Genomic DNA, 18,782 nt, shown 5'->3' on the forward strand with positions numbered 1-18,782 from the left:
CTACAGTTGTGATTGGTTCCCCTATTGGACAACCAGAGGGGAGTCCTATCACTATTGGGTAATTAGAGTCATATTAGTTACCAGTTATGGTGGGGGGGGGGGGGGGGTCGTAAAATAATCTGATTTCTGTCTTCTCCACTGTCTTCTATCAAAATGATTGGTCTCTTGGTCCACTCAGCGGTTGACATAATTGTTAAATAACTACTGAGGCCACCGTCTGTCCTGCATATGTCATTTCAGGGGCAATCATTTATTCCGAAAATGTCATGTATCACTGTATGATGTATGGAAGCAGACAGTCTTTATTACAGTACAGACATAGTTGCATGAATCACTGACATATTTATGAATGCATGTAGGATGTCTCCCTGGGTATACCTGCCTGTCAAGTGATTCATTTCAGAACTGTGTATCAGTACAAATATGCAAAAATGTATATATATGTATATCAATATGTATTTATTTCCATTGTTGGAGGATAAGTTAGCACTTGATTGTTAACATACCTTGATTGCCAATAAAGAAAACATTTCTCTGGAAAATACCTGTCATAAAATAATCTGTCAATCATTGTTCACAAAACACAAAATACTTAAATCTAAGAGTGGACTTCTGTTTTTAAAGCAAATAATGGATGTTGACAACAACCCTGTTACCATGTGGATCCAAATACCAGCTCTTGGGGTCAAGACCAAGGTCAAGCAGAATGACTATGGAAAAATAACAAGAAGATTTATAGGATCCTGGGTCACCTTAATATCAACTATGGAATAATGATAAAGCACAGGTTAGTAATTGCATCCAGCATAGAGCATGTACACATGGCAGTTGTGGTTCTCTCACCCTTAAAGCATACTTTTATTCATCACCCATAGTTAATCCAGTTTTACAGACACATGTTACATGGCAACAACAAACGGGATGCCCTTATTCGTTTTGTCATGTGTAATGCACATCTTGTTAACAAATAGAATACATATTTCTTTATTTTCAGAGCTGTTGTTGGCTTGCAAAGTTTGCAAAAGGGTTCAACAGAGGGTTCTTACTCTAAGTTAAACCACCACACACTATTCCTTTTTTTCCTTTCGCTTAAGTCATCAGCTCTTTGCACGACAAGGTGAGTTTTTTTCTTCTTAAAATACCACAGATCAGGTAAAGAGGTTCAGGGGGAAGAAAGTTAAATAAAAAGCTCTTTAAAACGGTATTTATAAAGAAAAAGACAAACAGTGTCCCTGTTGAAAATAAAAGCACACACTGAAAATCCATTCTGATGACAGTTGGAAGAATGCAGGCTTTATGAAAGGCTTGAGCCCATCTTTGCCCTATCTTTTAACCATGATTATTTACTTAAAAACACAAACCAAGGCCCCCGAGTCTGGCATTGTGGACGTCAGGCCTTTGATTGCGCTCAGGGCTTCGAATTCTTAACTAATAAATTGTTCCACGCCTTTGTCTGAGGCATTAGCGACAGTGGTCTGCGTTTTTCTTGCTCTAATCTCAAGAATGTGCAAGCCTCTTGAGAAGCACAGGGCTTTTCTCCTTCTTCCCGAGATGGGTCTTGGTTTTTGTTTTCTTAGAGGACTCCCCAGATTGACAGGCCTCATCTCCGGCCCTCTGCTTCAGCCATCTGCGTTCAGCGATTCTGTCTGAGCACATCAAAGTCAATCAAGGCTCGCAAAGCATTTTAAGAAGACACACACGCCCACACAGTGTGTGAGAAATAAAGCAAACTTTTCATCGAGCCCACAGGAAAAAAAAGGGAGACAGAGATAGTTGGGAGTCCTGCATGTTTGTGTGTGTATGGTTTTCCATGTAGGGGTGACATACAAGGGATCCCTTAGCTCACGGGCCAGGTATGAGCAGCTTAGCTTTGTTCAGGGCCAACTCTGACGACAGGTTGGTGAGTCATTTCACCCCACCATAGGCTCACACAGTAATACATGTTCGAGTATTAGTTCAAGTGTTGATCTCTTTATAATTTAAGAACCTATAATTATTTGGAGAGAAAAGGCTGTAATCAATTAAGAAGAAAAATACATCTAAATTTGTTATTATTTGTCATGAAAGATGAGAATTGTGCAAACGCATCTCATATGTATCTCATATTCTCATCAAATATCTCATATGACGTAACGGATTAGAAAGATACCTTGGTTGATAAAAATGAAAATTTTGATGTTGATAGCTGTAATGACTAGAAAAAGACTAATCCACTTCACCCAGAAAAAACACTTCAAAAAACTAAACGGAAAGCATACCATTTCTAATAAAAAATGAATGTACATTTATATTTGATCTATACCAAAATAGTTATCAACCGACAAGTCCTTATCTTCATGTTTTTGAGTTGTTGAAGTTAGGAAGATGAGGAAAGTAGGGAGAAGAGAGGGGAGAGGAGGGGGACTCTGCGTCGATGGTAACTAAGTAACCATGTAAACACGAGCTCAAGTAGATGACAATGCGGAAGGTTTGGATCTTTCTTTTTCGTTTTCAGTTCTGACTATGCAAAAATTGTGTTTTCTCAGTAACATAACTCTCTTTCTCAGAATTTGTACTTTGATATCTAATTTAGCCTATAAGTATTTTGTTTTTTATTACGAAATAGTCAGCATATTCGATTGCTAAATTGTATCTAGCTAGCTGTAGCTCCAGTGTGCACGAAAGGGGTGGCCATATTTGACATATGGGAGCCTTAAGGTTTCAATGTGTCAAGGCAACAAAACTGCTAGAGTTAGGTTTAATACATTTTATGTATTTATTTTACCAGGGTTTGACCTCAAGAACTACCAGTGGCAGGGTTGCCATAAACTCAGTTGCTCTTCAAGACCATATTTCAAGAAACTTGCTCCTCCAGAACCTGTCATTGTGTGACCCTGTTAAATCAAGGCGCCTCAGGAAAGCATTGACTGAGACCCGTTGCAAAAAACAATGTGACAGTGGCATGAAAGCAAAATGTTCCCAGCAACAAGGAGCAGAGGAGATAGAGTATGTGCTTGATCCAGCCCAACCAGCACTTACATTAGGTAGGCAATGGACTTAGCTCACTCACGACAAGGACTAGCATTTTTCTGAAATATGCATTGGATGCATAATACTGTCAGGAAAGGCTTTTGACTGATATCAGTTGATTGATGTGTCAATTGCTTGATATGACACCATTGTTTCTGTGTTTCAAGCTCAGAAGCTGGGTTTGGTGGACGCCCCAGCCCAGAGGCTGACAGTGGATGAGTGGAGTCGGGTCAAGGCAAGGTCTGTTGATGAGGGTGACTCGGCTCAGCCCTGTGTGATCTGCCGGGAGGAGTTCCGCCTGCAAGCCCAGGTATTCTTTACACACAATAATCAGGTGTTCATTCACACTCTGAAATGTGTTAAGTTCTCAACTGCAAGAGTTGAGAACCCCCCCCCCCCCCCGACACACATACACACACACACACACAAACACACGCACACACAAACACACACACACACTCACACATATACAGCCCCACTACCCACCACCACCACACCTCCTTTCCCCTCTTCTCCCTCCGGTTCCTGTATGTCCTAATCTGTGTAGACAACTGTTCAAATTTACCCATACTGCCTTGGAACTCAACTGTGACGCTATGATGTAGCAATCAGTGTGTTACTGTGAGGGGTCATTCAGTCTTTTACACCTCTCTGATCCCCTTTTAAGATGCCAATCTCCTTAAGAATGCACGGCTCAAACAGACTGCTGCACAAAGCACAGTTGCCATAGACGCACGTGTAAATATTAGTCTGACTCAGGGAAAGAAATGTTAATTAGTCGACATCTAACAAGGGAAAGTGACAATGGGGAATCTCTGTTTATCACACACAAGTGTTTGGGTAATCTTGAAACTCCAGGAAGTGATTGTAACATTCTTCATATTTCATGCAGATTCTATTGATTTATTTTTAGCCAACTGAAATCTGTTTTTATAAACCGTTATTAGGATGTATTAACTGTTATTTTTGTTTTATTATATCTCTGAAGACATACTGTAAGGTGTACTGTTTTATTTCTTGATATTGTTATCCACTGACTATGAATTATTCAGACAATGCCATGCAAATATAATACACATATTATATTAAAAACATGAACTGATGATAATGTTGTTGTGTCTAGACATTATAGACACCTGTAAAATGTACATTTCCCCAATCTTGTCTTTCAGCAAGGTAGGTAGCCTGTGGGGTTCAGCCCTTGCAAGGCAGAGCTAAATTCTCTCCAGTCTAATGGCTTGTCCAGCTCCTAGATATAGATTGTTCACCACAGGGGGGCCCTTTCACTGGTGATGGAGTATGTTGGTCAGACCAAAAAACAATGGGAAATCAATATGGCTCCCCCATGCCCTCTAGAGCTCTGAGTAAACTGATTTGTGTGCCAAGCCCTGTAGCTGTGTGTCTCTCTCTCTCTCTCTCTCTCTCTCTCTCTATTTCTCTGTCTCTCTCTCTCTTTCTTTCTTTCTTTCTCTCTCTCTCTCTCTCTCTCTCTCTCTCTCTCTCTCTCTCTCTATTTCTCTCTCTGTCTCTCTCTCTCCTCTCTCTCTTTCTCTCTCTCTCTCTGGACTCTTGCTCAGATGACAAAGGAGGCTCTCTCTCAGGTGGAGCAGAGTGGTGGAGGCTGCAGCCCAGGTCCCAGCACTCCCAGCAGGGGCTCACACACACACGCACACACACACACACACACACACACACACACACACACACACACACACACACACACACACACACACACTCACACACACACACACACACACACACACACACACATATGCACACTCAACCACCCACCTACGCACGCACAAACACACACACACACTCTCTCACATATCTTTTGCAGGGCTTACTAAAAACACTTAGAGAGATGTTGAAAACCAATACAGTAGTCCCGGGAGACTCTGCATGTCACAATCTTTCAAAACAACAAGTCAATCCATCTGTCAAATCCAGAGGGTATCTCGGGATTCATAGAGAAAATCAGCTTCCACTCCGCCTGAGACCTGAGATACTTGAAAATCACACCAGTCCAAGAACATTGCTTAGATTCAAAACAATTGGTGGGAAAAGCTCCCCTCTCACAGTACATCCAAAGGATGGTTTGTTGTTAAAAGAACGTTTTGCTATCGCTAGACTTGGCTGGCACTTGAATTCCCAGTGAGTGCAGATGCAGTATGTGGCGTCTGCTTGACATGTTTCATCCGTGTGACCGGCAGGTCCTGTTGTCCTGCTCCCACGTGTTCCACCGGGTGTGTCTGCAGGCCTTCGAGAGCTTCGCTGGCAGGAAGTGCTGCCCCATGTGCAGGAAGGCGCAGTACGAGACCAGGGTGATCCACGATGGAGCCCGCCTCTTCAGGGAGCGCTGCGCCACAAGGTAACCATGGGAACGCAAGGCGGGCAGTAGCCCTTAACTAGGCTGATCAGAGTCTATTGCTGTTTGTCTTTACGCCAGCTAGAGAGCCATGCTGTGTAATGGGTGAGTGCATAAGTTGCATCTCACATCTGACGCCGGGAGACTGTGCTTGATTTACATATTGTTCGAGTAATGCTCAGCATTTGTTCACCTCACAGTTAGACATCTGTTGATCAATGCATGTACGATAGCCAGTTAATTGACAATGTTTCTGTGTCTGTTGGAAGAATCCAAACTTGTTGGAGGGGCTATGTTGCCAGGAAGTGGTACAGAAACATGAGGAAAACCATCCCCCCAAAAGATAAACATTTACGGCGAAGATACTTTGAGGAAAAGGTGCAAATATATATCATGCTACTTATACATATCTATACATACATCCATATTGTAAACTTACAAAGGTACATATTTATATAGACATATGACATATCTCCAACTCAATGCACAGCTCGATCGAAACAGATCTGTATTATTTTCATGTGTCTGAGAAGTCATGATAAGAACTGTATCCTTGACCATCCAATAGCCTCTTTTCAGTAATAAGACCATTTCGTTTTGTCATTGAATGCGGTGACGTAAATGGATATGAAAGGTGCTAAAGATGTCGCATGGAAGACGATGCCAGGACTTTCTCTGCTCTCCCCACTTACATTTTCAACCTAGTTAGCAGTCGAGGCAACTGAGGTAATTGACGGACAGCAGGTCTGGGGTCAGTGAGCAGCGACCCAGGCTTTAGCATGCCGAGGATGGGATTCTGACCGTCACCCTCCACACCCCTCTTCCCACCCTCACCCCCTCCACCCTTGAGGGTCTTTGATGTCGTGTGAATCATACACTGTTTGTCAACTAATTACGGGAGACTGTGTGTTTTGGTCAAACAGTCTGGACATTCCAGGGTCAACACAAAAGCAGCAGTCCTCTCCACTGTGTGTGTGTGTGTGTGTGTTTGCACCCCTCCCCCCACAATCCCCCTGTTTTCCTTTAGATGGGAGAAAGAGAGGATGGTGGGTAGTTGAAGAGGTGAGGGGAGGGGGTGACAGGTTACCATTTGAACAGTCTTTATCTCTCCGTCCTACACTTTGAGACAAAAAAAACCCTCCTTATTGATCATATTGAAGTTTGGGGGACAGAATCCACACTTTCTAAAGAACTCAGCCCCCTTTGAGCCTGTGCTTAGCCGGTAGGTTCAAGCCTACCGGATGCATGCCTGTTGACACTAAGGCTGGGTGTGCAGACAGCCTGAAAAAGGGAAGATTGCCATCTAGTGAAACTGGAACCTCCACCCCTCGGCTTGGTTTGATACGGCTGGTTGGAAACACACTGTTGTGGCTACTAACTTCTCGAGGTACTGTGGTTTGTAACATTTTTACGACTCAACACAAAATACTGTTACACACTGACGGTCTGTTGAGGGTTACACATGGGTACTTCATAGACACGGCTACTGCATTGGCGGTTACGATGGAGTCTGCCTCCTCGCCTATCTTCTAGATCTCCCTCACTCTGTGGCTTGTTAAAAATGCTGGGATGCACGTAATTCATCTCCGAGCACTGTAATCAGCCAGAGTGCCTCCCTAGTTCAGAGGGACTTCTAAAGGCAGCCGCACTTGTCCAGGCCCTGTGTTGTGGAGGGGTCAGAGTGTCCTCCCATCCCCCTCCCCGTCATCCGGCATCATCTAGAAACCCAGCCTTTGGCATGTCACGTCAGCTGAGAAGACTTTTATTGGCCAATGAACACTCTTCCCCAAACACATTAGTGTCTTCTCAGAAACCTACCGTGGTGGGGGTGGTTGTGCCCTTCCAATAGTCTTTTAATGCGTCTTTCATCCAGAAAAAGGAAGGAGAAAAGGAAGGAAGGAGAGAAGTAAGGATGGAGGGATGGATGGATCCATCCAGGAATGTTAACACCTATGAATCCCTTAGTGCCGCGATTGTAGAGCCATAACAATTTGATTAGAATATTCATTGATGGCCATTACTGACCAACGGTGACGATAAATGGTTCAATATTAAAATGATTGCCTTCACCCCGCCTTATCATTGTGTTAAAGGGTCTGAAACAACCACCTGCTCTCTCTGTGGTTGAAGACACCTGCCTTGATTGTCACAGGTCGAGAGAAATACAGCCTTGTTGCACAGCCGTGTAGCAGTGAACTTCCTCCATCAACAGATATATAGCAGGCCTATAAACCATGTTTGTCCGTCACACAGTGAAGCTCCAGCCGTCGCCCCCAGCAGCAATGCTCTGGAGGAAGATCTACCTGACCAGCTTGAGCATGCTTATCAAGTCATCCTGAGATAGGCTGTCAATGGCTTGCTTTCCATTTCTTTTTCTGCGGAGGTCCTACCCTGAGTCAACACATTAGGTGGGATAACTGGTGACACCAAGATGGATTGCCAGCAGATAACGCCCTCCCTTCGAACCCTCCCTCCCTCTCTCTCTTTTTCTTGCCTTCGCTTGCTCTGTCCTCCTTCCTCCCTCTGCTCCTACTTCGAGACAAGGCAAAGTTCACCAGGGACCATGTTGTTTGCCTTGACTGTAGAAAAGTCAGCCAGCTCGTAAAAGCTCTATCTGAATGGTTAACAGTTGTTTAATTAGTGATAAAAGCTTAGCAATAAAGCAATTGTGATGTCACTATGACAGGGGTAAAAGATGGTGTGTGTGTGTGTATGTATGTGTGTGTGTGTGTGTGTGTGTGTGTGTGTGGGCACATTTCCCTGAAGCCCAGCTATCTTTTACTGGTTTTCATTCTTTTTCCACTGCAGCCTGAGGGAAGTGTAGGCTTATCGATCTGTCTGTTAGCACCATCACCATGTCAACAGGCCTCACCACACCACTGTACAGAGCACAACCACATCAGTTACGACAGAAAACAGAACTCCCTTGTGTGTCCTGACTCCTGTTAATTATAATGTGGCTCTTTTGTGTGCACCCAAAACCTTCCAATTAGCTGCGGGAGCTGAACGACAGCTTCGTCCAGTCCTGCCACACCGACATTGAGGATTTCCTAAGCGAGATCGATCAGTCGGTGACGGCGTGCAGGAGAGTGTTCGGCCGGTTTGAGAGAGAGAACATCTCCGAGGTTCACGAGGAGGAGTGGATAAGGATACAAAACAAGGTGGGCCTCAAAACAGCACATGCACCATCAAAGATTGCCTCGTAAAAATATCTAATCCCATTCATATTCTTGTCTTTCATTTAACAAGCTAACGCTTGTCCTGAGGGGAAAAGAGAGAGAGGAATTGCATCACAGTTGCAATAGAAAGTCATGTCTCTCCAGATGATAATTCACTTTTTTGACATGAATGGTGGCGATAATCCTGTGCTGTTTACAAAATAATAGAGCAGGACCTTTTGTAGTGCCAAGCCTTTTCTTTTCTTCGTCTGTACACTGAAAAAACGTTAGGACCAGTTGGTTAATAGGCCTCGCCATTGTTGTGTGGTACATTTGTAGGTAGGACTTCAGAGAAAGCAGCGTTTGTGCTTTATCTCAGGTGAAAAGGTTGAGCCCTAAAAAGAAAAAAAGTAGTTCCACCTTGATACAGGTAGAACCGCACACCATACACCTTCTCTGTGGGGGCAAACACCATAAACCCCGGAAAAGCCCCGTATCAAGGATTCAAGGAGGGGTAAGCTTTGAATAAAGGAAGCTGTCTCCGAGGTTAATGATTGGTCAAGCTGTGTGGACATGATGTTCTTTTTACTTGGCGATAAACACTGTAGCAAGCCAAACAAACTAAGTTATGACACCTCCAGCTGGTAATGACATTACTGTCTCACATATGGTGTGTAAAACCATAGGTGAAAGAGGAGGATACTATACATAATGAAGGGTATTTAGGATGAGTTACATTCGGATAGATAATCTCTGTGGGTTTTTAGGTGTTTTAGAATCCAGTGTCTTCCTTGTTGGGTCATGACGACAGCCAATACCATACTGATGATATATTACTGTTGTTGTGCTTTTGAATCAATCTTTCTCAATCATGATGCTAAGCTAACAGCCCTCACCCCGTTTCTTTTTGTGGTCGCAGGTTCTCCAAAGAGACATCAGGGACTGTTCCATCTGCCTCACCCCACTTTGCAGCCCCAACCTGGGGATGGTGGCCAGCATCACCCCTCCTCCAGGGAGGAGACGTAGCGTGCTCCTCTCCTGCTCTCATCTCTTCCACCAGCCGTGTCTGGAGGCCTTTGAGTCCTTCTGCCTGGAAGAGACGCCCACCTGCCCCATGTGTAGGTCTCACTACCAAAAACACCTGGTCTGAGAAGACCACTATAGTTCTGATACCCTATGATGATAATAGGTTGTGTGTCATGTTTACATGATGAGACAGTCAGTTTATGTAATAAATGCTTATGTTTAACTACTGTCCATTGTTGTCAGGCTTAAGTTGTATAAATGTACTATACAATGCAATGCTGCCAACGGTTAATAATAATAACTTGTGATCGCAGGATAACTTAAAATTCTGAACCAAGCAAGGCTGTGGTTTTCTACCCTTTAGAATCCTATGACTGATATACACAAACACACAGAGGCTGAAGAGTTTTTCATAAGTTTATTTGCAAACAAACCAACAAAAACCAACAACAACAAAAAAGTTGGAAATTGAAATTGAACATGGTATAAAAAAAAACAAAAAAAACATTCACGTACATTTAGCACAAGATTACATGCAGTAACACAAAAATTGTATAGACAAAATAGCCAATTCTCAACCTTACAATTCCTTGCTGCGTGTGAAATACTGTGAAGGCAACCAGATTTCGATAGAAGCAGGCGTTATCTGTCTTCACCTTAAAAACTATGCATGGCATAGTGTGATTGTAAAAATTGTGACTGCTTGTGTGCTTCCCCTATGAAATAAATTACATGAGTTGCATAAACATTTTTAATTACATTTTGAGGACGACAGAGTACAATGTTGTTATTGTTTCTATAGGGATACTTAGAATTAGGGCATGTTTTAAAGTGATTGAGGAAGCACAAAGCAGACAATAAAAAGGAATGGACTTGTTTTGGTCGTTTCTTCCCCCCTCCCCCCCACCCCCACAGCTTTTTTCACAGTATCAATGAGTGTTGGCATCCCCAAAGCCATTGGATGCTTGATTGTAGTGAGGCAGTTCCACAGGGCTAGACTTAGCAAAGCTTAAATCAGACTGACTGTTCATGTCCACAGGTCTGTTTTAAGCTGCACCCCGTCATTTCTGTTTCCACCCACTGTTTCCAAAGATCCTAACTCATATGGTTGTAAACTTTAGAGTTGTGACTTCCCTTTCTGAATCCTGAGGTAACTGGCCACCATGAACCTAACTCTACCTGACCTTGTGTTTTTGGTGTAGTTATCGCATCAATTCAAAATCAGAAGTTCCACTGACCCAAACTAAGCAGCAACAAAACACAAATTTGGAGCTCACTGGAGGCAGCAAAAGGAACACAGTTGTTGCAAACTTAATAAAATACAACTAAAGCTTTGCGATTGAGAGTTAGCACTGCCTTGAAGTAAGCCCCCACGTTCTGTTCCACAGGGCATCAAGTGGCCAATGGCTTCCTTTTTTCATAAAAATCAATCAAAAGACAAAAGTCCATGTAAAAACATTCCCTGTGCAAAACACCCGAGAAATGTTTCAAATGCATATTAAATACACCTTGTTTCCTTCCTCTTCTATGCTTTATTGTTACTATGACGTTTCCATTAAAACACATCCTACTACAAGTCACCATAGAACTGTACATCCCTGTACACTCCTGCTGCCCTCATCTCATTGGTTCTCAGAAGCATTCTCCATTCATCTTCACATCATGTAGGCTACTGTCTGTTCAGGTGTTCAAGACCTACTAAAAGAACTTTTACCGACCAGATCTGATCTGGACTTTTAAGAATATAACTATCAACTGGTCAACTTCAATATGAGTTAACATCAATTGTCTACTTTTAATCATCTCTTTTCTCCCAGATCTGTACTTTTATAGACATTTATAAACATTTTAACATATTAGTTCTCTTACATTGAAGTGATCTGGTTAAATAGTTTATCCTGGCTTCTGGAAGACCCCTGCAAAATTGGACAACCCCCTTGGAAGATCCCCACTGTGGATAAGAGCATGGGTTATTGACTACATTCACTGCAAACAAAGTTATACCTGGACAGTTGACTTCTTGAAATCCAGAGAAAAGGGTTCACAGTGAATTCTTGAAGTTACAAAACAAGTGATAACACGCGCACACACACGCACACACACATACATACACAAACAAGAATATAAAGCTTGTAAGCTCCTACTGTAAGGCATCCAAGGTGGTTCTAGTGACTAACAACATCACAGTTCAAGAGATTCTGTAGACATTAACAACCAACAACACCTTGTGGGACTAACTGGCGGCCAACTATTTACATTCAAATAACAAAAACTAAAAAGTAACAAAAGAAACATAATACACTATATACAATTTACAATATGACACAAAAAAGACAAAAGTGTTGTGCCCCATAAATCTGAGAAACTTTAACACAATTATTTGGAGAAGAAGACATTTGAGTTTTTACACGTGTGCATTCGATGTTAAACTAATCCAACCACAGGATTGTAGCATGAAAAAAGTCTTTGGAATCAAGATGGACACCTGTTTTCTCTAGTTTTGCCTAAAATAGTTTGACTGTACTGCATCTAGTGATACCTGTCTTGTTCTAAAATCCTATGAAATTTAAGACAAGTGAAGTGAAATAAAAACCAACATTGTGCTGTCTCTGCACACACAGGGGACACTAACCTTCACTGTGTGAATATGTGGACATTACTGATACCAGAAACAGACACACGCATCTACCGAGTGGAGAAACAATCACACTGTCCTGGACAGTGCATACAATTACATGCTGTGTTTACTGGCTGGGATGAATGAGAATACTATAAATTCAACTGCTGAGCCTTAATAGAAAATTGTGTGCTCACATTTGCTAAGAAATCAATAAGTCTCCTTATCAAAAAGGGAACCATCTAGCTTTACCACGGTTTGAATAGTAGTCAATTTGAGGACAATATACCAACAATACAGACCATATAAATGACATAAGAAACCAATCATGTTAATGTAATGTACTATCATGTTTTTTTGTGTTTTTTTTTTACTCTACATTACTGAGGGGCTCAGTAACTGTGAGATGATGGAGAAGGAACATATTGGAGAAAACTAGACTATGAAACATGGCGTACCATGAACTGTGTAAACCATTGGATGAATCAAAAGGCATCTCTTTAGCCCATTGTTTTGAGGTTTACAAGACAGAAGGCTCAGGACTCCTCTGTGGTCTAGTGCAATGGTGGGGGTTGTCAGAATAGAGAAGGTACTGGAACCCCCCCCCCACCATCACCACCACCAGCTCAGTGGCCTATGAGGGTCACAGTCACTGTTGAGGTCATTGTCAAGGTCACTGTTGTAATGCCAGTGTGTTTCAGTCTTGAGACTTCAGTCCTTACTTCCTGTTCCGCCCTCTCACTTCCTCCCAGGAGAAAGTTGGATGGAATGTCATGAAGCTTAAGATCGCTCTCGGCCCCCATTTTGACGCGTCCGTCAGACTGTCTGTCGTGTCTACCAATTCTCTACCAGAGACTTCTAAGTCCCTGTTGCTTTTTTTCCTCCCTCTGTAATGCAGGCGTACTGTCAGAATCTCCCTTAGGCTGTGCTGAGGTGTGTGTGTGCATGTGTGTGGTTGTGTGTGTGTCTTCTTCTCTCACAGAGTTTTCTGATGGCCGTTGACTGCGAGCTTCCCTGACTCCGGGTCTGTGGGGCTGTTTGACAGCTGCAATTTATCCAGACCTGGACAGGGACAGATAAGGAAGAGAAATCTCATTACAAAAGCCATAAAGCGACCCAGCTCAGACGGAGGTACTGTGGTGTTTTCTTCCTCCTCATCCTTCTGTCTGACATGTTATAACTATCCATCCTACTGCCTTACACACATCTCACACACACACACACACACACAGACACACACACACACACACACACATCCCTATATATCAGACTCGGCTTGTCACAACAAGCTTCCCCGTCACATGTCAGTCCAAAGGCACATTGGATTTTTGTGCAATTTCCCTCCACTTTGTCACTCGGTCCCTGCGTCTGACAGACATCAACAGTAAATCTTTGTGTCGCCAATCTGGGTGACATTACTGCCAATAACACAGAGTTAGCCTCCTCAGACATGGGGCAGAGACTAATGAGTGCCTTGTGACAAAAAACGCATTTAGACTTGGTCCTCAAATGTGTCTGGGTCCCCAAGCTAAAATACAGAGCATAGCCCATTGTGACAAACGTGTGAAATTGCCAAAAAACGTATTTTCCAATGTAAATTTTACCTAGCGCTTTGAGGAGCTCTTCACGGACCGCTGAGGTGAATTTCCGGATCAGGCAGAGCGTCGTCACGACAGCAAACAGCAGGTTGTATGATAGGACGATGTAGAAGTTTCCCAGCCAATTAAATCTCCCGAAATCTCCAAGGAGGTCAAACCTGGTGATACCTGTAAAGAAGACAAAGATAGGAATAGAACCTTTGAATGAAAGACAAAGATATTTGATATCCGTCCTAAGGATTATGATACTTTTCAACAGACTGCGCCACTCTAAAAATGAGATAACCTCGGATGAAAAGATAGTTGGATTATAGCAAACGATTATCAAACACAACTCATGCTGAGATTCATCCATTTACCTGAGTGAACTAGGGCCGAATACCATGAGGATTCCAACAACAAACTAAGTACAAATTGAGACTAATTCCTTTAAACGATCTAGGTTCTCCCAGAGGCAGACTCTAGATAAACAGTACACGTTCGTTTTTCCAGACGTCCCTTGACAAGACAAGCATTGTGTTGAGAAGCAAAACCTCTTCTCTGTCCACAAAAGCGCGGGGGCTGCCGCAAACTGACTATTTAGGAATGTCTGCCCTGTCGGCAGTTGAGGCACTTTGTAAAAGTGTCTCTCTTCAATGGAACAGCTCTTTCAACAAGCCCGATAGGCCAAAATGAAAGAAGGGCTTACACGCCAAAAACCATTTGATGTACACGCCATACAGAACCTTGGGACACGGCTGGCCGAGTACGGATGAAAACAAAATACCAAATAGCCAAAGCCTTTATGTAAATGACTTTGCCGATCAATGTCTTTCTTCCCGAGGAAAGCTTTGAAATGTTTGCTTTCAATGTTTGATTCTATGGTGGATTTGTTAATGGTAATTCTAGTGACCTATATAGCATCTGCGTGCAAACCGAGGCGGAAAAAGAGGTGAAAGAACATAAATAAATAACTAAAAAGGCACACCCCGATTCCGGTGTACCATAGGTTTCAATGAAGCCACAGTCACCTGAACACACATCCACCTGAGTCAACCACCAAGGTTCATATCTCATTCAAGCTATAAACAAGCACCATCTTGTAGGTTTCCGCTGCGGCGTGATGACTTGTGCAATACGGACGGGTTCGACTTCCAGTGATGGGAATCCTTCTCTTCAGGAAAGGCAATCTTTCAGCCATTCATTCCTATGCAGCTCCAATAACACCCATGTCTTAGCATTAGCCTCAGCCTAACTGATAAAAACAACTCTCCAAACCACCTATCCAATGGATACGTTATCATAAGGTGTTCCACCCAAAAGATAACAATATCCCTATAGATTTTATTAGGTGGTGCTGGACCTTCAAGAAGACATGCATTCTAAGCGACGCCAATCTTTGAGATAACACAGTCAAACAGATACCTCCTGCAGACCCTGGTATCCCAGCATTCGGACTAGGAACTAGACCGGATACGACTGGTTGAGGCTGCGCCCTCTCCTCTGGAACGTCCCAGCTGACAGAGACAGAGAGCTGTTTGCTAATCTAGCGCATGTTCTGGTGCTGTGTGACTGTTGGAGCCACGCTGGGGCCTGGACTAGACCTGGGCTAGACCTGGGCTAGACCTGAGACCCGAGCAGGGCTTCTCCCCACCCCAGCCATCTGTCATGGAGGACAGCCACGCTGCCTGGCGAGCCATCAACACCCTGTTGTTTTCTATTTGTCTACCCTGGCTTTTGACGAAGCTGCCCTCCAGAGCCTTCCGGGATGTTCCACTGGGATGTTGCAATCTGAACAATAGAGCCCACTCTGTGTGTGTGATGGTGGGGTCTTGTTCTGCAGCTTCAGAGGGTCTTTTGGAGGGGAGCAACAAACTACACTTGTCACATTATTTACACGTTACGTCTGTATAATAGTAGTAGTTTCAACATTTGTTACCTTACCTTTTACGTTCAAGCTTCTAGAACAAAGCTTGAGCACACAACTGTCAAACAGGCTAGATATCTGCCAACCATAGCTAGCTCCTGTCTTTCCACATCAACATCCAGAATTCAATATCTGACACGGGAAAATTCATTATCTTTCACGGATCTAAACATGAACACATTTCTTCAGAGACATCTCTCAACAAGGTCATTACATTAGCTGATCGATCCAATGTCAAGACATACATAATATGCTCGATAGGCCCTCCGCAAAGTACCGGAGGCCTTTAAACAAATAGCTGGCAAATACATGGGGATAGATAGGGCAGGGGTCACAAGCAAACCAAAAGCCCATTAAAGCCCAGATTAAATTATTTGCATGTCTGTTGGTATAAATAGAAAATCTTATTTGATGTCAATACTATTTGTATTCTGACATGATGTTGTGTTGGATAATCCATGAACTATGAAATGTATTATGTTACGTTTTATTGTCGCACTAGACTAGTTGTCATGGGGTAAATCAGGGTTAGGACTGTGAGAAGGCAGGCCTCTACAGTCTCCAATCTGTGCTTTTGACAACACTGCAGATAAAAGTTACATGCCTATATAAATATATATAAATAAAAATAAAATGTTTGGGGGAAAAGCACAAGGAGTGCTTTAAGTTTTATTTGAGAGTTCTATATTTGTATGCCATCTTGTCCTACCTGACGTATACCTGAAGTTCAACACCCCGCTTTCCTCCCAAAATAACCATCTAAAAAAATACTAAATAAATTGAATGTTGGCATGGCTGCCCCCCCAAAAAAACAAGCACTCCCATTTGAACACGAGTACAGTTCCCCCCAGCAGTCTTTCAAGAGAACTTTCAAGAGATTAAATAAAACATCATTCAGAGAGGCTCTTCAACATTTGAACCTATCTTGGCTCTGCCATGGCTAGCCGCAGCCTAAACAGCGTTCACCTCTAAAGGAACTGCACTGTGGGAACTCTTGTCATTTAGTAGTTTCACTCCAAATCAGAAGCCTACGGTTTATGCTAATGATATCGCATTACTTAGCGTTAGCTTTGTAAGATTGCCTCCTGTCACACTGCCGTCTTTATTTCTAACACACACACACACAGATGCGGATAGTAGGAAAGTTTACCTTTCCCATAACACACACAAGTCTTTGACATCTCTGTCCACACTGGGCTTTTCTCAAACACTGTGGGAGAGCCTTTGCTAAATCTGCCTCATGCATTTATTCCTTTTAATCTATTCAGAAGCAAAAAGCAGAACCTGTTGATATGTTGTAAAGCTCCCAATGAGTCACTGTACGCACGCACGCACACACACACACACACACACACACACACACACACAAACGATAATACTATTTGAACAGCTGTGTCTGCCCTCCGCATGTTTAATAGCGCAATTGTGATGCTGTTGGGCCCTTTTTCTTTCCTCCTAGCCTCTTGCTGCCCTCTCAATCCCCAATAACTATGATCAACTACGGTAACTCTTTCAGTCAGATGCGGTTAAATGTGGCTACATGCGGATTCATGTTCTCTTTTGTAGTGCTACATGTCATTTTGACATGGACAAGCAACGTGGAGACTGTGGGCGTTAAGACTCACCCAGGGTTCTGGACATGACAGGGAGGGCTGAGCTCAGCACCAGGATGGATACACAGCAACCGATGATCTGTTTTGGGGGAATTGGTAAAGAGACAAGGTGAAACTAATGAAGACAAATTCTTCCTATAACAAGCGGCTACACGGCGCTAATGCAAACAAAATAGAGCAACAAAAAAAGTGACACACTCACACATGCATATTAATGCTCACACTCTCCCTCCCTCTCTCTCTCTCTCACACACACACACACACACACACACACACACACACAGACACACACACACACACACACACAGCCACTTCAGAGGTAAATGGATTCTCCACATATTGTACGATTAGTACTTCTGGAGATGCTCATTACCAGGTTCCCTCCCTTTGTAGCTTCTTAGGTCCTTTCACTTCCTCGTCACGGCTAGTTAACGAGCCTCGCGGCTGGTCCAAACTCATTACCAAGTGAATGGGTGCCACCGTAGGCCAAACAGAATACACATCCTTTACTTTACACCCCACCCTCCCCCCTCAGGCACGCACACACACACACACACACACACACACACACACACACACACACCACCTTCCGTCCTGTCAGAAAAAGGGAGCTTGCAATGCTTATGTAACCCACAAACAAATATTGGACAGAGCAACTACAAGCTGTTCAGAACGGGAGACTTTGGCTTCTCTAGGGAAGGTGCTACACCAAAAAAGAAAAGAGAAAAAAAAAGAGAGAGAAGATGTGAAAGAGAGAGAGACATAGAAAGACCTGAAGAGGATGGAACACTAAACAGCATGCCTTGAACCCCCCCCCCCCCCATCCAGTTCAGACACACGGCTCCTGACCCCCAACCCTCCCCCATCGGGCCTCACCGTGGTCATGGTGGTGTCGTCCTTCCTGGGGGTGAGGCTCTGGAAGACCCTGAGGCTGTAGAAGCCCACCACGGAGGAGACCATCAGGTAGCTGGTAGCTTGGAGTCAAGGAGCGGTCTTTACCAAGGGTCCACTTTGCGCCTCTCAACAATGACAAGAAGCCTGGAGGAAGGGTCCGTGTGACAAGTGGCAATACTGGTGATGGAAGCAATATTGGGGATGTTGGGTGGACGAAGAGGGAGAGATGAGGAGGGGGAGTGAGGGAGGAGGTGGATGGTCAATGAAAGGATACAACATGAGGATGATCTCCACCACGGCTTGGACCACGCCAAAGGTCGACAGCGACGTATTCCCAATCCCTTGGTCCTGAAGAGAGAGAGAGATAGAAAGAGAGAGAGACAGAGATAGAAAGAGAGAGAGATAGATGGAAAGAGAGAGAGAGAGAAAGAAAGAAACAGAGAGAGATGGACAGGGAGAGATTGAGAGGAGGAAAACATGGGTGAGGTGTGGAATCAGATGTGCCTACCAAACACCACTATGGTTCACGTTCATTGTTATGTCCTCAATAACTTTAAACCTTATGCCCTCATTTAAAAAAAATGGTTCTGGGA

General features: G+C 43.5%; 2 protein-coding genes across 2 annotated transcripts in view; one reads left to right on the forward strand and one right to left on the reverse strand.

Moving 5' to 3' along the window:
* The first annotated feature begins 2,452 nt into the window (after window positions 1-2,452).
* Window positions 2,453-9,685, forward strand: rnf32 (ring finger protein 32). The gene is made up of 7 exons (XM_067252143.1): window positions 2,453-2,467; window positions 2,768-3,023; window positions 3,177-3,319; window positions 5,223-5,380; window positions 5,647-5,755; window positions 8,371-8,538; window positions 9,455-9,685. The coding sequence occupies exons 1-7, from the start codon at window positions 2,453-2,455 to the stop codon at window positions 9,683-9,685; spliced, it is 1,080 nt and encodes a 359-aa protein (XP_067108244.1).
* A 280-nt stretch (window positions 9,686-9,965) lies between these two features.
* The window catches only part of lmbr1 (limb development membrane protein 1), a 32,123-nt gene continuing 23,306 nt past the window's right edge, over window positions 9,966-18,782 (reverse strand). Inside the window, exons 13-17 of the mRNA XM_067251639.1 lie at window positions 18,464-18,537; window positions 18,172-18,262; window positions 17,308-17,374; window positions 13,783-13,944; window positions 9,966-13,240 (exon numbers count right to left, since the gene is read on the reverse strand). Coding sequence (XP_067107740.1) covers window positions 13,155-13,240; window positions 13,783-13,944; window positions 17,308-17,374; window positions 18,172-18,262; window positions 18,464-18,537 — 480 coding nt within the window. The 3' untranslated portion in view covers window positions 9,966-13,154. The remainder of the gene's footprint in view (window positions 13,241-13,782; window positions 13,945-17,307; window positions 17,375-18,171; window positions 18,263-18,463; window positions 18,538-18,782) is intronic.

The sequence above is a fragment of the Osmerus mordax genome, chromosome 15 (genome assembly GCF_038355195.1).
Source record: "Osmerus mordax isolate fOsmMor3 chromosome 15, fOsmMor3.pri, whole genome shotgun sequence".
Classification (NCBI taxonomy): Eukaryota; Metazoa; Chordata; class Actinopteri; order Osmeriformes; family Osmeridae; genus Osmerus; species Osmerus mordax.